This window comes from Hyperolius riggenbachi, chromosome 8 (assembly GCF_040937935.1).
Source record: "Hyperolius riggenbachi isolate aHypRig1 chromosome 8, aHypRig1.pri, whole genome shotgun sequence".
NCBI classification, from domain to species: Eukaryota; Metazoa; Chordata; class Amphibia; order Anura; family Hyperoliidae; genus Hyperolius; species Hyperolius riggenbachi.
This window is the reverse complement of record NC_090653.1, coordinates 130,022,447-130,045,936: the sequence shown is the minus strand read 5'-3', so window position 1 is coordinate 130,045,936 and position 23,490 is coordinate 130,022,447. Positions and strand designations below refer to the sequence as shown.

At 42.9% G+C, this 23,490-nt stretch overlaps 1 protein-coding gene and 1 long non-coding RNA gene across 8 annotated transcripts in view; one reads left to right on the top strand and one right to left on the bottom strand.

The window, feature by feature from the left end:
• SEPTIN6 (septin 6) overlaps window positions 1-23,490 on the top strand; it is a 150,002-nt gene that overhangs the window by 112,729 nt on the left and 13,783 nt on the right. For 5 of the 7 annotated variants that reach the window (XM_068251096.1, XM_068251099.1, XM_068251093.1 and 2 more), the window contains exon 9: window positions 1,272-1,462. In XM_068251096.1, coding sequence (XP_068107197.1) covers window positions 1,272-1,462 — 191 coding nt within the window. Of the gene's footprint in view, window positions 1-1,271; window positions 1,463-9,488; window positions 9,526-23,089; window positions 23,459-23,490 lie in introns of those variants that run through there. The other 2 variants (XM_068251097.1, XM_068251095.1) reach the window with 2 other exon arrangements.
• On the bottom strand, window positions 1,211-14,229 carry LOC137529116 (uncharacterized). The gene is made up of 4 exons (XR_011023588.1): window positions 14,093-14,229; window positions 6,254-6,400; window positions 1,629-1,874; window positions 1,211-1,436 (listed from the first exon to the last, which is right to left on the bottom strand). It is a non-coding gene; the product is annotated as an uncharacterized lncRNA (long non-coding RNA).

The window sequence follows — 23,490 nt, the reverse complement described above, 5'->3', positions numbered from 1 at the left end:
GGAGCGCTGTGTTTGGCGTGCAGGGGGAGCGCTGTTTGGCATGCAGGGGAAGCACGGTTTGGCATGCAGGGGGAGAACTGTGTTTGATGTGCCTGACACAAGATCAGGACGACAGCCTGGAAAATGGCAAAGTTTTTAAAAAGGCAGCCTTTACATCCTCATTATAGTTGCATCTCAAAATGGTCTTTCTTAAAAAACAGAAAAAAAAAACCTCTTTGACCGCTAGATGACAATCCCTAGTACATTTTCAGTATTATTTTGTCATGAGGACATTCTTGCAATGCTGACTAATCCTTTTTAGTAACTGCTCAGATCAATAATGCAAGTATAAAAGAGGACTTTTTGCATAAGCATGGACTGTTCAAAAACCTAGTAGTGCTCAGGAGGTCAACGTGTGTCCAGTTGTTTTGTCTGTCACCCAAGGTGGGATGTGTCCAAGCTGAGGGGCCCTTTGATCTCCATAATAGTTAGTTTAGGTTTAGAAGTCCCCCCCTCTAAATGAGATTAGCGTAATAAGGATTTTAAATCCTTGAAAAATGTTGAACTATGACTGCAAGACGCTTTAGTTTGGCAATTAGAATTCATTGATTTACATCCACCCAATAAATCTCCTTCATTAAAGAACAAGCGACACCCATGCTAACCTAGAAATAAAAAACGCATATATAAGTAGATAAATACTACTTCTACTTACATAACAGATGTATTGTGCTATCCACTTAATGATTTCTGTGAATTTTATAAAGGAAAAGCAGAAAATCCTATTCTAGGCAGTGGCCATCTTGCCAAGCTAATGCTGACATCATATCCTCCCTGACTCTTGTTTTCCCCCCTCCTTTCTCTTGCTCATTGTGTATTCATTAGCTGCCCTCCTCCTAGAGTCTTCAGACACTCCCACTAAGGTGTAATATATATATATATATATATATATATATATAATACACATCCAATCACAGTGACCTCAGCCTTGCTTGTAAACACAAGTAATCAGAGGGTGTTTCTGCTAAGTAGCTAGGCAGGGAAATAAATGGAAGAGGAGGGATATATTATAAATAAAAAGAACTCCCAGCATTCAACTCTTTGGCACTAGGGCCAATGCTCCTAAAGTATGTGATAACTACAAACCATAACAGCAGAAACAGTTTAGAAAGTTGTGAATGCAGGATTAGCATCTTTATCACTTAATACACTCAGACCAGTTGCTGTTGAAATTTTTATGGTGACAATACCGCTTTAAGCAACCATTGGCTTTGTCTTGCCTGTTTCTGAAGCTTCATGAAAAGTTTGATCGTTTGAAAAAACTACATCAAGATGAAAAGAAGAAGCTGGAGGATAAGAAGAAAAGCCTGGAAGATGAGGTCAATGAATTTAAGAAACGCAAGACTGCAACAGAACTGCTCCAGTCCCAGGCACAACAGGCAGGAGGATCACAGACTCTAAAAAGGGAAAAGGAGAGGAAAAAGTAAGTAAATCCATCACAATAAGTGGAGAAAATTGGAAGAATTCCCACTGTGTGAATTAGTTAAGGTATAAATATTTGTGTATTGCTTAACATATTTTTATTAATAGGTCATTCCTGTCTCAAATAAGAATAAAGTACATCTGTAGGTAGAAGAGGTTATGCTCACCTGGTCCCTTGTGGTGCCTCTCTTTATTATTTCTCGAATGGTACAAAGGCCCATCTTCCCCAATTGTGTATCTGCTGCTCCACTGATCTAATGTTGCCACATTATCACAGACATTCTAGGAACAGTTAGTGGCTTGGTCAGTCAAACCTGCTTGATTGCAGTTAGAGAGCTCATATGATAAGAAGTGAGAGGCAGTGACTTCAGGTGCTCTGTCAGTATAGAAAACAGCAATTCATCTAAGAGGACCTGTGGTGAGAAGTGAGTATGGCAAGAGACAGAGCATAACAGTTTCACCTTACAGGTATTTTTATATTCATTTCAGAGATGCATGAAGAGCAATATTCCTGTTTATCCTCTGTTACATTGGCCTACAACTCACATTGTTTTGTTGCATTTAATACTGTGGTATCATAGTGGTTCTTGTATTTTGATTTATTACAGCATATAAGCAATATAGTTTCATCATTATCTTTGTTGCTGTGCAGCACCTGACATATTTACTTCCTTTTAAATGGTGCAAACTGTCTAGCTATCCCGCTGATACTCTGCCTCTAAACTTTTAAGGTGCGTACACACGCACTACTACAGAGAAGGACGGGTCCGTCAGACCCTCCCGCTGGGCGATCGTTCTTGCGACAGTAGTGTGTGTACAGTCTGTCTGCAGACTGATAAGGCTGTTTCTGAAAAATCCTATAGCTTGGGACCCTGAACAAGCATATAGATCAGGTGCTCTGAGTGAAATCTGACTGGATTAGCTGCATGCTTGTTTCAGGTGTGTTATTCAGACACTGACACCAGAAAGGTCAGCAGGACTGCCAGGCAATTGGAATTGTTTAAAAGGTAATAAATACGGCAGTTACTATATGCTTCCTACTTCAGGTTTTCTTTTAAAGAGAACCAGAGATGAAGAATAAATTTATACATACCTGGGGCTTCCTCCAGCCCCATAAGCCTGGATCGCTCCCACGCCACCATCCTCCGCTCCCTCTGTCCGCCGGTACCGGGTCCCATAATTTCGGGCCAGTCGACGCAAGCGCAGTGCGCTCCCTCTGTGCTGCGCATCTGTACAAAGCCGGAGGGAGCCCCTGTGCATGCGTACAACTGGTCGCTTCCGGAAGTGACGGGACCCAGTACCGGCGATGGAGGCAGCGGAGGATGGCAGCGTGGGAGCGATCCAGGCTTATGGGGCTGGATGAAGCCCCAGGTATGTATAAACTCTAATTTTTAAGGATCCCCTCGTCTCTGGTTCCCATTAAGGCAGTTACAGTTTAAATGTTTTATATACATTATATATAGTATACAACTAAGCCCACAAGAACGGATGGCTATAGGCTGCTTTGTGCGGCAGCACGGTAAGCCATCATTCACCTCGCCCTGCGCCAAAATGACCAGGCGGCGTACTGCCATGTACGCGGTGCTGAGGGGAGTGGTCAGTTTACATACAAACAATCATTAACCCTCTGCACTCAAGACACTCGCAGCAAGCTGGAACTTTAGGAGTGATTTAAAAACTAGGTTGCAAAATTGTATGTGTATGCAAAAATGGAGAATGCTAGCTTCCAAATGCATTGCATGCAACATTATTCTGTACTGGACCCTTTCACCAACATTGAGGTTCCCTCTGTAGGAACGGACCCTACTCTACCTTTACCAGTCAGCAAGCAAACATTTAGGGCACGTTCACACTAGGGGCGTTTTTCTGCCTTTTTTTTTCAAGTGCAGGCGATAGGCCTGAAAGATAAATCGAAATTAAATCGAAATCGTGATCACCAAGCTCACAATTTCAGAATCCAGGGCTGTGGAGTCGGTCCAAAAATCCTCCGACTCCGACTCCTCAGTTTAGGATTCCACCGACTCCGACTCAACGACTCCGACTCCTCTAATTTGCATATTACAATTTTGTTGATTAAAAGTATGTAACATGAAATTCGTCTCTTAACTGCCAACACTTAGGAATTTTACAAAACAACTGAAGTGAGAAGGATATGTAGACTACTATATTTATTCCCTTTAGACTAAAACTAGTCCTTGGTAAGAGTACTTGTAAAAGATACAAACCGGAACAAAGAACATCTATCAGGCCCTAGGCAATGTAAGTGTGGGTACATGTAAGCATGATGTGCAGGTACTCTGCAGGGGAATGAGGAGATTGTAAACAGACAACACCTCTGTGTTCAATGTGCACAGCATTCTTAGTGGATTCCCTGCAGCTCTGTGGGGAGTGCATATGTAGAGTATAGTACTACTGTGTAACAAAGTAAACCTGAGACAGATGAAATTAAAGTTTTATACATACCTGGGGCTTCCTCCAGCCGCCTTCAGGATAATCAGTCCCTCGTTGTCCTCCTCCACCACCTGGATCTTCTGCTATGAGTCCAGGTACTTGAGCCAGTCTGGCGTAGTGCGCATGAACACACTCCACCGCTAGGAGCATACTACACCTGTGCAGCACTATTGCGCAGGTGCAGAATGTTCCTGGCTGTGGGAGTGGCATGCGGCCGGACTGCGCTGACTGGCTGAATTACCAGGACTCATAGCAGAAGATCCGGGTGGTGGAGGACAGTGAGGGACTGATTAGCCTGAAGGGGGCTGGAGGAAGCCCCAGGTATGTATAAAGCTTTACTTTTCATCCGTCTCAGGTACCCATTAATTTGTAGTCACCAAACCAAAATTTTAATAACATATCAAATTATTTGATTTCATCAGCATAGGGAGTGCATACATTTGCATAAATCAGCATCAATGCAGAATTATTTCCATCTCGTTGACCATCTCTATTAGTGACACAGCTACACATCAGGCTTTATTCTTACAGCATAGATGTTATTTAGTATATATAAGATTCCTGTGTACACATCATATATACAGTCACAATCAGATATGTATATCTGACCTTAAAAATACGGGGACTGCTTTATTGAAGCAGCACAAGTAACTAATTTTGATTGGTTTATTTCATTATTGTGGACTAAGCACAGCTATTACTGTATATATACATTATTTTTAATGACTATCTGAGAAATAGAACATTTTATCATATTTTCTATTTTAATTACAGTTACAAATTCATTAGGAGTCGGAGTCGGTGCATTTTTTCCCGACTCCGACTCCAGGCACCCAAAATTGCCCGACTCCACGACTCCGACTCCGACTACACAGCCCTGTCAGAATCGTCAGTGGCAATTTCCGTAATTAAGTTATTTCCACATGGGGGAAGTTTGAAGAAGCAGCTTCAAACTTCCCCCAAGTCCCAGCACGTGCAGCCCACAGCATCGGCAGTTTTGGAAATACCTTCTCACAGGAGTCAAGCTCTTTTCATCCTATCTCACCTTCTCTTGTGCACAGCATACTTTCTGCTTCCTGTATGTCACATGACCTACAGGAAGTATGCCGTGCATTTGGGCCTGCAGGAGGCAAAGTGGATAGACAGGCATTGCTGGACTCGTGTTGGAAGATATATCCAGCAGTGCTGCAGCTTGGGGGACAGGGGGCACAGAGAGAGATCAGGAGGGTGCACAAAGAGAGAGAGGAGGACAGAGAGGCACAGAGGGGGAACAAAGCATGATTTGAAGGAAATCGTGAATCAAACCAAAATCGTGATTTCGGACAGAAATCGCTAAATTCAATTTTTTTCTCAAAAACGTTCAGGCCTAGCAGGCAATTTTTAAAATCGCCCACAACTCTTGTGCAATGATTCCCTAGGAGAGTTCACAGCTGAGCAGTTTGTTTCCAATCCGTTCAGAAAAGCGGTACCTGCACCATTTTTTGAGGTGTTTTTGCTATAATGAAAGGTATAGGAAAAACTTGCTTTGTGCAGCGATTGCATTCACGTTTTTAAGAATAAATGCCTTGTACGCTATACACGCATATGACACGGATTTATATGCACGCATGTGTTCCCTATAATGGTAGAACCTGACATTGCCCTTTGTGAAGCCCAGGCTCATGAGCCTGAAAGGTTTGCTTGCCTTTTCACTGGTAAAGGTAGTGTAGGGAACCTGACTACTGAGTGAACGTCAAAGGTGATGAACGGTTTCGGGGTCTAGTACAGAATGTTGCATACAATCCGTTGTAAGCTATACATTTTTGTAGCCTGGTTGTTTTTGTTGCTACTAGAGTTGCAGCTCAGTGTCTTGAGTGCAGAAGGTTAATTGTTTCCAACTCCCCTAAGCCACCACCTCTAACTGATGCGCTCCTCGCCTCTCTCTATTTTCCCCACAATTCTGCCAGTAGCAGTGTTATGGAGTCTTGCTGAAGGTCTCCTTACTGAATAGGTGCTGGCTTACTGAACAGGAAGAGCCAAGATTCAAACCCAGGTCTCCTGTGTCAGAGGCAGAGCCCTTAACCAGTATCCAGCCACTAAAGGTGGAAGTGTGGGGAAGATGGAGAACACAGTGTAAACACATTGGCAAGAGGCACGTCTTAGGTGATTTGACACACTTTGTGTAGATTCTGCATGCTATTGGACAATCTTGCTTTTTGGTATTGATGATGGCTCCATTTGCAGATTAGGGGAATTTGTTGCCCGTCATTGTGATTATCATTTATCACAAATACCACATTTTATCAAGCTGGGTGTCAGACAGTAGATGTAGTGTGGATAGAGATTTTATTGGAATACTTACCAGCTATGCTTGCCACATGGTATTCCCACCGGCCTTGGTCAGTTGAGCATTGTGAAGGTATTTTCTCCACAACATACATGACAGATCCATCACTGGTATTTTGTTTTCGGGTCTCCCCTTTGTAATGTTTGTTCTTAAATGTTCTCTCTGGATGGAATGCAGTCAGTGGAGCTGATGAATGTGCTGGCCAATGTGGAAAAGCATTCATTGTGCACGCGTAATGGTTTACTTGATCAGGATGCAGTTCATTCACTGCACATCAAAATAATTCATACATATGTACATTGGAGATGGTCGTTGTTTTGCTGCAGGCAGGTTTCTGTACTCATTGGCACTCTTGCAATTACTAATGCTGCATGATTTGTGGTGTCAGTGCTTGTATTGCTCACAGTAATGCCAGTCACTATAACGTTAAAGGACCACTACTGTAAACATTTACATTTGTTCCAGAATAAAATGCACTCTCAGGCCTGGAACCCACTAAAAAGCGCAAAGAGATATCGCAAGCGATTTTTGATAGCATTTTGCAAGTGATTTTGGGAGCAATTTCCCTGCTCCTATAAAATTCATTAGACTGGAAACGCTTCTAAAATCATGCATGTCCTGCGATTAAGATTTCCTTAACCACTTCAGCCTTCAGTCATTTTTAACCTTGTGCATCCGAACAATTTTCACCTCCCATTCATTTGCCAATAACTTTATCACGAATTATCACAATAAATTGATCTATATCTTATTTTTTTCTGCCACCAATTAGGCTTTCTTTGGGTGGTACATTTTGCTAAGAAGTTTTTTTTTTTTTTTTTTTTGTAAACTTATTTTAACAGAAATATTAAGAAAAAAATGGGGAAAAATTCATTATTTCTCAGTTTTTGGCCATTATAGCTTGAAAATAATACATGCTACCATAATTAAAACCCACACATTTTGTTTGCCCAAATTGTAATAGGGACACAATTTAAATTTATGTCCCTATCACAATGTATGATGCCTATTTTATTTGGAAATAAGGCTGCTTTCCGACTAAGACGTTGCGTTAGATGACACGTTTAGGTCGCATAACTTGTCCCTAACGCAACACCTGGTGGTGTTGGAGCAGGATGCTACCAAGAGCCGCGTTAAAAGCAGCTCTTGGTGCGCCTGCTCTGTCGGATGTGTTTCGGAGACCACGTGAGCGGAGCTCTCCGCATCACGTGGTCCCGCCAGCCAATCAGCGGCCGCTCCTGGAAGTAAACACTGCAAGTGCAGTGAGTATAAAGTAGCCATGTGCCTGGCTACGTAGCGGCCTCTCCCCGCCTCCTCTCCGCCCACAAAATAAAAAAACACCCATACTGAGCATGTGCAAACAGTCTAACGCGGCTTAAGTCGCTAGAACGCACAGTATGCTGCACTTCAAACAAACGTGCAGCGTTACTGTGTAACGCAATGGGGGCACTATGAACAGCCCATGGATTTTTCATTGCTGTGCGGTGGGGTGCGTTACAGGCTGCATTAACGTGCGCCTGTAACATCTCACTGTGAAAGCAGCCTAAAGGTGCATTTTTTTCAGTTTTGCGTCCATCACTATTTACAAGCATATAATTTACAAAATATTAGTAATATACCCTCTTGACATGCATATTAAAGTTCAAACCCTTGGGTAACTATTTGTTTTTGTTTTTTTACATTGTATTTTTTTTTTTAGTAAAGTTTTATTAGGGTGTGGGAGATAAAGTTAATGTTAAATGTAATTTATTGTGTTTTTTTGTGTTTAAAAAAAAAAAAATCTATATGTGCACGTAGTTTTACTATATGGCCACAGTTTTTTTTTTTTTTTATTCCATCCTGTAATCCTGTAAGCGAGCACTCTCGCTTACAGGAAGTATAAGGAAGACCATGGCTTCTGAGAAGTCTTTCTACCGGGGACTTAGATCAATGAATGGGAACTATGTTCAGCGCGAGGGCGTGCGCGCGAAGGAGTGCAGAGCAGCAACAGGCCAAAATGATTAATCGCAATCACTCTAGTGGAATCTGTCCCATCCATTTTAAATTGGCAGAGCATTTAGGGAAATCAATATCAATTGAAAGCGCTCCCTAAAACGCTCTAGTGGGTTCCAGGCCTAAGACTTTTTTCCTATGTTGCTGACACAGTAGGTTGCACAGCACTTCTAACATCCTGACGTGAACTTGCCATTACAGTATAGGGACATTGTGCTAGCAATGTGATTATATTATCCAATGTAACGCACCAGTGTTAGACTAGCTTAAGGCCGGTTTCGCACTGCGAACTGACGTTTTCCATGCGGAGCGATCGGATCATCGCATCGCCAAAACAAGCATTCCCAGATACCGGTACTAATGCGCGGTAATGGGATTTCGATATGCTAATGAGAGCATAAAAGAGGCTCTCTAGCGCTCACTTCCTGTGGCGGCAATTGAAAAAATACACTTTGCAAATTCACAACGCGAATGCCAAACATTTTTATAATTTTTCATAGTGGTACGCAGCGTGACCAAGCGTCATTTAGACGCGAAACGGCCGTCGCTCTACCACCCAGTGCCTGACACCCACCTCCACTCCGCTCCTCCTGCTCCACGCTGGGGGACACGTAAGCTAAGCCTAGCGCTTATTCCACATCATGATTGTTTGACTAATGTCACATCAAGAAAGTGTGTACTGATAATGTGATTTGCCACCATTTTCACAAATATATACTGTTTATCAAGACGGAAGGTGCTCGGACATTTTTGCTGTTCTCTTGTTATGAAAGATTTTATCATTTCTGCATCACCATAGACTTGCATGACTTCCAGCTCGATGCACGTCACCCTGCGGTAAAAGGCAACGCAATGAAAATGTCCCAGTGTGAAAGGGGCCTAAAGAAAATGCTAAGAATCCCCCAGGTGGAGATACCTAGTCCAAAACTAGAATTTACCTACTGTAAGCTACCGCAATATAGGAGAAAAGTAACTTGACATATTTACTCTGGGAGAAATGTATATCTTTTATGTATGCAAAGATATGTATTTTACATTTTACAATTTCTATGAATATTGGTCCTTTAAACAGGTAATGCATGATAACCCAAAGGATGATTTTTTTTTTTTTGTGTTGCATCATATAATCCTATTTTATTTTTTTTACTAATTTTTATACTTTTGCTCATGCACCCTTCCTTCCTGTGCTCCTATAGCACTTTTGTTTCCCATTAACATTTCATTCTCCAATTTGTGTTACTTATGTGCTATTTTACAGTTAACTCTGCTGTATGCTGCATGGGCTCATGGCTCTGGTAAGCTATTCACATGTAAAACCTGTAAATCCATATATAGTAGATGTAAGGTATCTAGCTGGAATTGCCCAGGTCTCAATCTTCAGCCACTTGGTTTAAAACGATGTTACAGCTTACAAGACATTTAAGTATTGATTATTTACACCATTAATAATGAACATCAGTGGTGGTAGTATTGAAAGAGAATTCCAAGAGATATTGTGTATGTATGGTCATATGGTCATAGGATGGGGCCTGACAGTGCCTCTGCTGTGTGTGTGTGTGTGTGTGTGTGTGTGTGTGTGTGTGTGTGTGTGTGTGGTGGGGGGGATAGAACTGTCCTGCCAGCAGTGTCCCTCTATGGGAGTTAGGGCTTGAGAGCAGTGTCTGTCTACTGCAGGGGTCTCAAACTCAATTTACCTGGGGGGCCGCAGGAGGCAAAGTAAGGATGAGGCTGGGCCGCATAAGGAATTTCACAATCGCGGCACATCGCCGCCTCTGCCCGCCCCTCTCACTCTTCCGCAACAGAGAGGGGCGGGGAGAGGCGGCTAGATCCGTGCGGCGATTGACGTCAGGAGGGGCAGAGCTGAAGCTGAAAGCTCTGCCCCTTCCAGGAAATGCCGGCGGATTGCCCCCCAGGCAATTTGGGGGCTCTGCAGCCCTCGTTTAGCAGCGGGGATGTGGCAGATTACTTGGGAGCACTGAAGCGAACTATAAGGAAGCTTTTGCCGGCGAGGGCCACAAAATATTGTATTGAGGGCCGCAAATGGCCCGCGGGCCGCGAGTTTGAGACCCCTGGTCTACTGGGAGGGCTGCCAACTATGTGTCCTGTGCTGGGGGAGTGGCCTGCCAGCGGCTCTCCTCTGCTGGGGTCGAGGGGGGGGGGGGTGTCTTCCAGCCAGCGGTGTTCCTCTGCTGCGACACCACATCATGGGAAACCACAGTTGGTCACTTGAAAAAGTTGAAATTGCGATTTTTCTCTCAAATTGCGATTTTGATTTGTTTTCACTATTTTCTTCAAATCAAGCTTTAGCACTGAATTCACAATGCTCCTAGTATAGTTTAGCCAGGTAGGTGCCTCCAGTATAGTTGCCCCCAGTGTAGGTTAGCTAGGTAGGGGTCTCCAGTATAGGTAGCCAGTATAGTTGCCCCTAGTAAAGGTTAGCTAGGTAGGTGCTGCCAGTATAGTTGCTCTATTGGTTAGCTAGGTAGGTACTCCAGTATAGGTAGCCAGGCAGCATTGGTGCAGGGCTACATCCTCTCCCAGGCGCCCGTCACATTGGTACCAGCGCCCCCTGTGATGACGTAACCACGCAGAAAGTGGCGGGATGTGGAAGGAGGAACATTATACACATTAAAAAATTGCCGCTTACACGATTACATAATCGACGTGCCACGCATCACGATTTTGATTTAAATGTGGTGTTTTTTTTTTGTTTGTGTTGTTTTTTATCGTGCAGTCCTGTCGCTAATGCCTTCTGTTTTAAGAGGGCAGAATTAAATTTAGCTTTACTTTCTGATAGAGGGCTTTTTGGTTTCTTTCATCCCTTTATACCTTCCAGATGGTTCTGGGTCACCATTAGCTATATGGGTATTCCTCCTGACTCATTTATATTATTATTCTTCACCCACACTTCCCCAGGGCTGATATTTACAGTTTGGATACATCTACAGTTTAAATTTACCACTTCTTCATAGAGTAAATGACACTTGTGTGTTTCTGCTGGCATGTACAGACATGGGCTTGACCCTGTGCACATACATCTATAGTGTGGTATTTGTTTGTGTGGGAAATCTGTAGTGACAGGCTGTATAAGCTTCCTTTTACAGCCTGTAGGGAGAGTGCCTGGGGAACACACCACTATTGTGCTGGGAAGAGAGAGGAAAGAATGTCTAAGAAAATAGACATTCTTAGGCCAACAGAAAAATATACAGTGGGTTGCGGCCCCCTTGAAGTTTTCCACATTTTGTCACATTACTGCCACAAACATGCATCAATTTTATTGGAATTCCATGTGAAAGACCAATACAAAGTGGTGTACATGTGAGAAGTGGATGGAAAATCATACATGATTCCAAACATTTTTTACAAATAAATAACTGCAAAGTGGGGTGTGCGTAATTATTCGGTCCCCTGAGTCAATACTTTGTAGAACCACCTTTTGCTGCAATTACAGCTGCCAGTCTTTTTAGGGTATGTCTCTACCAGCTTTGCACATCTAGAGACTGAAATCCTTGCCCATTCTTCTTTGCAAAACGGCTCCAGCTCAGTCAGATTAGATGGACAGTGTTTGTGAACAGCAGTTTTCAGATCTTGCCACAGATTCTCTATTGGATTTAGATCTGGACTTTGACTGGGCCATTATAACACATAGATATGTTTTGTTTTAAACCATTCCATTGTTGCCCTGGCTTTATGTTTAGGATCATTATCCTGCTGGAAGTTGAATTTCCGCCCCAGTCTCAAGTCTTTTGCAGTCTCCAAGAGGTTTTCTTCCAAGTTTGCCCTGTATTTGGCTCCATCCATCTTCCCATCAACTCTGACCAACTTCCCTGTCCCTGCTGAAGACCCCCCCTCCCCCGAGCATGATGCTGTCACTACCATATTTGACAGTGGAGATGGTGTGTTCAGAGTGATGTGCAGTGTTAGTTTTCCGCCACACATAGCGTTTTGCATTTTTGCCAAAAAGTTCCATTTTGGTCTCATCTGACCAGAGCACCTTCTTCCACGTGGTTGCTGTGTCCCCCACATGGCTTGTGGCAAACTGCAAACGGGACTTCTTATGCTTTGTTAACAATGGCTTTCTTCTTGCCACTCTTCCATAAAGGCCAATTTTGTGCAGTGCATGACTAATAGTTGTCCTATGGACAGAGTCTCCCATATGAGCTATAGATCTCTGCAGCTTGTCCAGAGTCACCATGGGCCTCTTGACTGCATTTCTGATCAGTGCTCTCCTTGCTCAGCCTGTGAGTTTAGGTGGATGGCCTTGTCTTGGTAGGTTTACAGTTGTGCCATACTCCCATTTCTGAATGATCGCTTGAACAGTGCTCTGTGGGATGTTCAAGGCTTTGGAAATCTTTTTGTAGCCTAAGCTTGCTTTAAATTTCTCAATAACTTTATCCCTGACCTGTCTTGTGTGTTCTTTGGACTTCACGGTGTTGTTGCTCCCAATATTCTCTTAGACAATCTCGGAGGCCCTCACAGAGCAGCTGTATTTGTGCTGGCATTAGATTACACACAGGTACACTCTATTTAGTCATTAGCACTCATCAGGCAATGTCTATAGGCAACTGACTGCACTCAGATCAAAGGGGGCCGAATAATTATGCACACTCCACTTTGCAGTTATTTACTTGTAAAAAATGTTAGGAATCATGTATGATTTTCGTTCCACTTCTCACGTGAACAGCACTTTGTAATGGTCTTTCATGTGGAATTCCAATAAAATTGATTCATGTTTGTGGCAATAATATGACAAAATGTGGAAAACTTCAAGGGGGCCGAATACTTTTGCAACCCACTGTATATCTATATCTCTCATCTTGTTTTACTGTTTAAAAAGACAAAGAAAAAAATGCTGATTGGAGCTGAGATGGAGCTGAGCCACTGCATGACTTGTCTAGGATTTAGAAACTACCACTATCATGAAAAACTTAAAGTGAACCTTAAGTGTAAAAAATAAATTGAGTTTTACTCACCTGGGGCTTACCTCAGCCCCCTGCAGCTGATCAGTGCCCACGACGAGTCACTCTGATGCTCCGGGACCCGCTGGCGGCCACTTCCGGTTTCGCCGTCAGGACCCGTCAGACTGGGGAACGCGGCTGCTACGCTTTTTAGCGGCGTGACGTACGCGGAAGCCGGAGCGAACGCCCGGTACTATTTAAGATTGCAACAATCGATTGCCCACCGCGCACGGAGCCTCAGAAGAAGCTCATTTCAGCGAAACAGCTGTCAGGCGGACCGCTGCTCCCACACTGCTCCACAGCAAGTATCCAAAGGGTATGTTTTTCATCCATACGTTTGCAATGTTTATGGACTTGTTTGCATTCATACAATAAAGAACGGCTTCTGTTTAACCTTCAGATGTAGTGCCGGATGAATCTATCTCTCTAATATATGTATACGTTTGATGTTATCTTCAGCATCCAGAGCACACAGGAGGTAAATACCCTGAATACCCGGATCCAAATTGACCCCTCCAGAAAATAATCCCCAATTAGACCCCACGACCGCAGTGCCAGTCTCCTTTTTTTTTTTTTTTTTTTTCTTTTTTACTTGATAAGCATGGACGTGGCTCTGTGATTGGACTAGTGAGGTAGAGATGTTACGGAATGCCCAGATATGCCATAGAGAACTAGAACCATCAGGATTCTTGTAGCGGGAATAAAGTAAATTACTTGGACAGGAGTCTAAACACTGGCAACTTCTTGCACCACAAGGCAAGAGTGCTATCCACTGCACCACAATCTTCTTAAAGGGGCACTATGGCGAAAAATTGTAAAATGTGCAAACCTAGACAAGTAAGTACGTTTTTTTCCAGAGTGATATGAGCCATAAATTACTTTCTCCTATGTTGCTGTCACTTACAGTAGATGGTAGAAATCTTGACAGCGACAGGTTTTGGACTAGTACATCTCTTCATAGGGGATCCTCTCAGAAAGGCTTTTATTCTTTATAAAGATATTCCCTAAAAAGGATTTAAACAGTGATGCTGGCCAGCTTTCCTGCTTGCTACAGTTTTTTGGCAGTTGAACAGAGCAACTGCCATTCACTAAGTGCTTTTGAAAATACATAAATCTCTGAGAATCCCCCCATGAATCAGAATCCTTTTATTTCGCCAAGCATGACTGGGTCAAGCCCGGAATTGGGTTTGGCACAATGGAGCGGTACATAGAAAGAAAGGCAGGAAAAACGTTAGAATGACAGTAATGCTTCATGCTCAATAAATGCATACACAAATATACAATCAACGTTCGATATATAAATAGCTCAGTATACATCATTCAAAAAAACACTGCTGAAGTCTACCGCTCCTATGCAGGTGGTAAGGCGCTGATAGAGGGTGGTAGAATGTTAAGGGAGTTCAGGAGGCTAACGGCCATCGGGAAAAAAGAGTCCTTGTGTCTGGTGGTCTTGGTGGTGATGGCCCGGAGTCTCCGACCCAGTGGAAGTGGGGTGAAAAAAACAGTGGCCTGGGTGAGAGAGGTCACTTGCAATCCTCCGTGCCCTGGCTCACAGTCTTGTGTTATACAGGTGGTCAAGTGGGGGCAGAGGTCTCCCAATGATCCTCTCCACCGACCTAATGATCTTCTGTAATTTGTGCCTGTCGCTGGCGGTGGCTCCCACATACCAGACCAAGATGGCAGAGCAGAGGATCGATTCAATGGTGGCAGTGTAAAAGCATGTTAGAATCTCCTGCGCCATGCCGAACTTCTGCAGTTGGCGGAGGAAGAAGAGTCTATGCTGGGCTTTCCGTTGGGTTGACGTGATGTTGACCCTCCAACTGAGATCACCGGAGATGGTGGTGCCCAGCAGGCGAGCGCAGGGCACTCTGGCCACCTCGGTGCCATCAATGTAGATGGGGGGGGGGGGGGGGGGGGGTGTATGCCGACTTCCTAACGTCCATTATAAGTTCGACGGTTTTGGCCGTGTTGAGCACCCCATGAAGAGATGGACTAATACAAAACCTGTTACTTCTGTCAGATTTCTACTACCAACTGTAAGGGCCCTTTTCCACTAGCAATCACAAATCACTAGCGATTGTGTTTTCATTTAATTCTGTTTTGCGATTGCGATTTTTCATTTGCATTGCATTATCACTTTAAAAATCGCTCCAGAAAGCGATTGCGATTTCAAAATCGAATCACCATGGTGGAAAATACTTCTCATGATTTCTATGATAAAGTAACAACCCTAGCAATTTAAAAATCATTTGCGAGTCAGCTGTGTAGTGGAAAAGGGCCCTAAGTGACAGCAACAAAGGAGAAAAGTAATTTATGGCACATTTTACTCTGGGGAAAAACGTACTTCTTTGTTTATGTTTGCACATATTTTAAATTTTTTACAATTTTTCACCATAGTGCCCCTTTAAGGTTTAAAGGGCAGCTGCTGTGAAACCTGTTAAAAACAATATGCAGTAATAGATCGCTCTCTGATCAGCGTTCGATTGTAGAAACTTTTGGGTGGCAATTTTTGGCAGGCTTAAAGGATACCTTGGTGTGTGTGTGTGTGTGTGTGTGTGTGTGTGTGTGTGTGTGTGTGTGTGTGTGTGTGTGTGTGTGTGTGTGTGTGTGTGTGTGTGTGTGTGTGTGTGTGTGTGTGTGTGTGTGTGTGTGTGTGTGTGTGTGTGTGTGTGTGTGTGTGTGTGTGTGTGTGTGTGTGTGTGTGTGTGTGTGTGTGTGTGTGTTTTACCACATCTCGTTGTGGCCCGGTGTCTGTCTCAGTTTATCTCCAAAAGGTCCCATTCCAAAGTAGGGGTTGGCACAGGTGAATTATGTCCGCGGGAGTACACACTCACTCCCGTGGGAAAATGTCGTTACCAGGATGCCCAAGTGTACTGCGCATATCTGGGGTCAGAGGGCACGCACGCCGTCTTTGTCTTCCCGTGGGAGTAAGTGTGGACATACTGCACCTGCGCCAACTGCTTTGGAACGGGACCTTTATGAGATGAACGGAGAAAGATGCCGGGCCTCGAAGTGCCGTAAGCTTAAGTGCACCTCCCTGCACACACGGCGGCAATTACAGAATGAATGAATAGCTAAGGTATCCTTTAAGCCTGCCATAAACTGCCACCCAATGTACCAAACAGATTCTCCAAGGGCTAAAACCTCATCTACATGGTACAATTTTCCGTCAGATCTGATCTATTAGACGGATCTATTAGATAATGTCTAACCGGTCCAATCGGATTGCGTTAGGTTTTTGCTTTGATAAATACCCACGATCTATTGCAAAATCTATCGCAGAATTGATCTTCAACTATTTGGACGTCTACACACTATGCAATTTCTTATTAAATCTATAATAGATCTGTCTAGCTGATGGAAAATTGTACCGTGTAGCCATACTCTGGTCGATTGCCACCAGATCGGATATAGATCCCTCTATGATCGAATCTGATCAGAGAGGGATCTAATGGCTGCCCATACACTGCACACAGATTTTTGAATCCATTTCAGCATGAAATAGATTCACAATTTGTGCAGCTGCCACCTGCCTCGGGTCACTCTGCTCCCCCCCACCAGCAGCAATACATCACCTGTTTAACCGGCGCGAGTCCCCAGGTCAGTGTTGTCCCTTTTCTCTGGCTGGTCTTCTCCTCCATCTTCTCTTCACTTCCTGTCCTGTGACCAGCGGAAGTTTAAACAGTAGAGCGCCCTCTGGTCACGGGACAGGAAGTGAAGAGAAGATGGTGGAGAAGACCAGCCGCAGAAGGGGACAGCACAGACCCGGGGACTCGCACCGGTAGAACAGGTGAGATTATTGTTGCGTCGGTCGTTGCTGAATCGAACGCCGCTATGACGCACTCCTGACCCAACAGCGATCGAGTGAAATTTTCTGGCTGAACAGATAGATTCAGTCTATCTATTTGGGATGGAAATCAGTCAATCAGTCCACGTTTGTGTTATTGATTTCACAGCAGTTTCGATCTGCGTGATCAAATCTGTCTATCGGCGGGAAATTGAGTTAGAGTATGGGCACATTAAGTCTGTCCCTAAAAATCGATCCTGTAGTCTTTTGATTCTAGTCATGCAATCAACACCTATTTCACACAAGACAGGAAATTGAAACTCTCTAATTGCTAAGATATATTTAGACCTGTCATTTTGCTGGAAGGCTGCATACTGTCTGCTGCACTAACAACCTGTCCTGCGTTCATGTTATGCATAAATTGGAACTGCAAGATTTTGACCCATTATCGCATTCAAATGAATTAATTTATCATGCTCCAGTATAGAAGTTATCAGTGATCCGCATCAGTGAGGAAGCTTTATGCCGAGTGGGGTTTTTGACTGAAAATACTGGACAATATTGTGGGGACCAGTTTGCATCATTTAATGAAACCCATGTTATGCTTACGCTTATAGTCTGCTCTGCTATTTGTGTGTATCCTGCCTGGGATTGAATAGTTTCCTATTCATTAGCGACACCCTCATTCTTTACTACATGGGTCGCAGTGAACTGCCATAAGTTGCCAAAGTCATGTGATGAAAAGTGCAGTATTTTGGTCTACAAAGTTGTCTTGGGCTTACTTTGTGGTGAATACATGTTTTAATGCTAGGTACTCGCCATACAATTTCATGGCAGATTTACCTGCCAGATCGATTTTTTTTTCCCAACATCTCCAATCTGAATTTAGATTTATTGATTCAAATCAATCACTTTCCATAAAAGTGAACAGCAGTCAATCAGAAAATCGATCAGTAAATCAATCTAAATTCAGATTGGAGATGTTGGAAAAAATCGATCTGACAGGTAAATCTGCCAGTGAATTGTATGGTGTGTACCTAGCATATGTTTGTATTTCATGCGAAGGTGATGGAGCTCAGCTTGGATTATCAGTCTGAATAAAGTTCAAGCAGATAATGTCTGTGTTATCATCATTTTATAGTAATTCTTTAAACCTTTGCCTATAAAGAGGCTTTAACGTTTCCCCAGCTCCCACTATATGCCAGTGCAACCCAGGGAGTGGTGTTTTGCCACCTAATCGCAACCAATCTCTAAATCGCCACCAGGCCACCTTGGACATCCCAGAGCACATCTTGGTAAATTACTCAGACCTTATGTGTTCATATATACAGTATTTAGGCAAATGCCATTACAAAAATCATTTTGCAGACAGTTTATGCTTTGAGCCTACGTTCATTGTGGTCAGTTGCATTATAATGAGTGTAACTGGAATTGAGACTAGACATAGACTTTAAAGAGAACCCGAGGTGGGTTTTAAGAATGCTATTAGGACACAGAGGCTAGTTCTGCATACTATCACCAGCCTCTGTGTCTGTACTGTGCCCCCCCATGTGGGACAGCAGAGCACGGGGGGGGGGGGGGGCCTGGAGGGACACTGTACAGACACAGAAGCTGGTGATAGTATGCAGGGCTGTGGAGTCGAGGAGTCGGAGCAATTTTGGGTACCCGGAGTTGGAGTTGGTGATTTCATAAACTATGGAGTCGGATGATTTTTGTACAAAATCCACAGCCCCGGTAAGTATTAGACTAAGGAATCTGAGCCCATTTGGGTACCCGGAGTCGGTGGTTTCATAAACAAAGGAGTCGGAAGATTTTTGTACCGACTCCACAGCCCTGATAGTATGCAGAACCAGCCTCTGTGTCCTTAAAACCCACCTTGGGTTCTCTTTAATACAAAACCTGCATGCAGCGAGTTAGAATGTGATCAGTTAGGCCTCTTTTCCATGGACTGTTGATAGGCAGTGAAACGCCTCCCAAACTCTTACAGCTGCTCACTACAGCTTGGCAACTGCTTGCTGAGCACACAGTTTAACGGTCCATGGAAAAGAGGCCTTACAATGCAGTACTGTGAACAGACTTATAGAACTGTAAGGGCAGTGAGGAGACGTGCAGAATTATTCTGCAACGCAACTGACCACTGTGAACTAGCCCTGAGCCTGAGCCTTTTTGTGAATTAGTGCTTTTTCTGTTCGAAATTGAAAGCCCTGTAGCAGCATATTTCACCTTAATAGGGGTGCAAAAACAAAGGATGTGCAGCTCCTTTCATATGCTGTGCACATTGGCATGTTAAGCACCCATTGTTGTAAATGGGTCCTTTCACACTTGCTCTGGCACAACCTACTCCTGCACTCCTATTGCGTACAGCGCACACATGATTGAATGGCAGACATGCTGTAAGGGATGGTCAATGAGATGCAAATTTCGAGATGATGCAGGGTTGTGCAAGTTATATATGCAAATTTATGAAGTTTGAAAATGGACCAATCAAATTTTACCTCGGCAGGATTTGACTGGTTGATTTTCAAGCTGCATAAATTTGCGTAATGCTGCATCAACTCAGTTATTTGGATCTCATTGACCATCAGTAGTGATGTATTGGAAAGGTTGTGCGTTACATCACAACTTAACTAAACGTCCATTTTAGGCCTGCTTCACTGTATATGGCCCTTATCCAGTTAACTTTTCTCTTGAGTTTTTATTTTTTTCATCTTCTCTTAAAAATAAGTTTTCAGCACTTAGTAATTGAAAAAATATGAAACGTTAGGCTAAAAAAACTTATTTTGAGTAATTTCTTGCTGCTTGGGAGCTTTACATGTATTTTATTGATGAGGTTTGAGAAAACTCGAGAGAAAAGTTAGAGTTGGGCCTATCTGTGTTGCTATGCGCATTTCAGCAACCTGTGTAGTGTGTGATAAAGCAAGGACATCACAAGTGCATAGACTGCACTGCCTGACGTTCTCACTTAAGGTGCCCATACACTCGTCAGATTGGCAGCAGATAGATAAGAAATGCATCTGATGATCTATCTGATGCGTTTTTAGAACATTTTGTACCAGGATAGAATTCCAATAGATTTCAGTTTGAAATCTATTGAAATTCGATCTGATGGCATTTTTTTGCCATCAGATTTCCATTAAGGCCAATGCAAACTGATAAGCAATCTCATCAGATCGACCTAAATTTTCCACCCTGCAAGTTCGATGGAAATCCATCGAAATCGGCCGTCGATCGGTCGATTGGCCAACCGATTTGCAATCGATGGATCGATCGGGATCGATCGGTCGGCCAGAAAATCGGCTGAGTGTATGGGCTGCTTTATCTGCTGTGCAGCACTGCTTCATGCATTTTTGTCAAAACACAGCACTGTCCCATCCATTGTAAGTGAATGGGATCCGCACAGCAATGGACAGCCACATGGAGGCCATGCGATGTGTTGTAAATGCATGGACACCTACCTTCCATAATGTGAACTAAGGGCTGATTCACACATAAAAAGGTGTCGTGTCCAGTCCTGTGTTTTTGAAAATAAGTTTTGTATGTTTCTATGGATGTGTTCACACATAAATCTGTATTTCTGGTCTGGTCCTGTCCTGTCAGTTTTGTATCCAGAGCTGTGGAGTCGGTACAAAATCATCCAACTCAGCCTCCTCAGTTTATGAAACTACCGACTCCAACTCTAGGTACTCTTAATGGCCACGACTCTTCGACTCCAACTTCTTAGTCAAATACTTGCCAGGGCTATGAATTTGGTACAAAAATCATCCGACTCCAAACAAAGACTCCTCAGGTTATGACACTTCTGACTCCAACTCTAACTCCAGGTACCCAAAATTGCTCCGACTCCACAGCCCTGTTTATATCAGTCTTGTATGTGTTTCTATGGGTGTGTTTACACATAAAAGGTGTACATTTCCAGTCAGGTAAAACTGAACTTGTATAGAAACTGTCTCAGGCAAAGGAAGCAACATCAAATGGGAATCTAAATAAATCCAATAATGTAACTATTTTGGTTGAAGTAAGATAATATCTATTCCATGCACATGCCAACAAAATTAATAGTAGAAGAGCAAAAAAAGTGAGGATTGGCTCTCTGGTGCATGGAAAAGAGTAAAAAATTGCTTTATTATATAAATCACATATATCAAAACACTATACACAAATCCCCCTAAGACACATTCAATCCCATAAAAATAAGTGTTAGCTCCTCCTCAACACTTATTCCACCTAAGGGGGCTGCAGTCCCCCAAAAAAAATTTTTTGTAATGAATGTGGAGTCCAATTCCACGGTACAAAAATAATGATCGTCACAAGAGTCCCAAATGTGGGGTCCCTAATGGCATGACTGGCTTACTGCTGATTGATGTACAAGTGGCAGTTATAAAGGATTGTGTCCATGTGCAGAACATTCAGCAGGTAGCATGTAGCTTTAGCCCGACCCTAAGGCAATGAAAATAAGCATAGTCCACAGAGCCTCCAGACACAATGCAGAGTGGCTTGTAAGTGGATGCAAGCAGGAAAAGCAGCAAATATTAATATGCACTGTAGTTCATATCCCTTAGTCACAAGGCTAGTCAGGCATATATAGGCAATAGCAAGAGCAGCATGCACTACAGTTCTTGTCCCTCAATCGCAGGGCAAAAGGCATCTGCCAGCATGCTCTTGATGCACAAACAGCAAGTGTAGCAAGGTTGGGCGCATGCAGTAATCACAAGATATACATCCCTCCATCCAAGAGGAATGAGGCAATGTAGTCAGCAGGTGGGGCAATAGATGATGTCAAGCGTGCCACATAGTTACCAGTCCCATGCCAGTGTGTCCGGTGAACGTGGGAAGGCTCCTGATGTTATTGTGTTGAGTCAGGTGGAGAAAGCGGAGGAGGAAACCTGCTGCCAGGAGAGCCTGACATGTTTCGCCGCAACTAGCGGCCTTTTCAAAGGCAGGCAGCGTGAATGATATCCAGACGCCATTACAGCGTCTATAAGTACGTGCATAAGCCGCGCCGCTCCGCCCGCCCAGCGCCCCGCCGCCCCCACGTCACCGCTACTGAACTTATGCACTGACAAGACTGGACTAGAAAAGTACAGATTTATGTGTGAAGCAAGCCTAAACATGGCCACACACCATACAATAAAGTACAATCTTACAATACGATCGGTTGTACCAAAAAATTTAAAGGTTTGTTTGGGGTTTTTTTTTTTTTTTGTTTTTTTTTCTATTCGAGTTAGTAATCTGTTATCCATTTTTTTTTTTTCTCCGATACAAGTTGATCGGGAGTAGTGGATTTTTTTGCTCAATTTTTCAGAAAATGGAGTGACAGGTAGATGGTCCGTTTATTGATGTATAGACCCATGCAAGTTTTTCAGAGGTTTCAATCAATCAGAAAAATTGATTGGAATTCTCAGATTGAAAAGAAATATAGAAAATTGTATGATGTGTCACACACGATACAATAAAATGATCCGATTTTACAGCAATTCGATAAATATGATCGGATCTCCCAAAAAAAACCCTCTAAATACTTTTTTTCATTCGACTGAAAAATCCGATCGGATTTCCCTTTTTTTTTTTTTTTTTTTTTTTTTTTAATGGATCCGGAATTCTGGAAATTTTTCTTCAATTTTTCTAAAGATTGTATGGTGTGTGTTATATTGTCAATTTATTAATATGCACACCTTAGCAATTTTCTCAGTTTCCAATCATTTTTATCATGATTGGGGGGAGAATTGAACATATGTGTGGGGTACATTGGTCAGATTTTTGAAATGTAATACAACCAGTCAGAAAACTTGATTGTAATTCTTGAATTGAGCAGATATTTAAACAATTGTATAGTGTGTGGCCACCTAGTATATATAGTGTAAAAGGGCTTGCATGACTGTATCTGGTGGCAGATTGCTGTGCACAAGCAACTCACAGATAGAAATGTAACTTTGCATGGATGATCAGTATCGCATACCTCACAAAAATTATCCCTCATCTTCTTTCTTTTTCATTATGTATTCATTTTTGTTGACATTACATATTATTGCATGCCTGTAGCATTAAATATCACAATATAATTTGAATGAATTCATAAAAACCTTAATCTGTATTTTATTTCTGTTTTATTTACAGTTCTGGTTTCCTGTAACAATCACTCCTGGCACGTTGCATTGACTCCCTTTCCCCCTGCATCCCATTAATCATTATTTGCTCCGCCTCTCCCTCCTCACCTGTCATATGTCCTTGCATGAAAGTCTGCAGGTCTATAGTAGACCTGATCAGTAACGCATGGAAATGTTATGTCGCCTCTCAGTCTGCATGTTCTCTATTTTTTTATTTTTATTTTTTGTTACTCACTGTTAACCCAATTCATGTGTGTCATATCTGTCATGTGTAGGACGTACCTAGAACTGTATGACTGCCAGATTCACTGATAAGTGACAGATTGATGTTATGTTTTTGTTGTTGTTGTTTTTGTTCAAATAAAAATGGCAATTATAATTTATGCTGTGAGTTACTATAGAAACTGTATT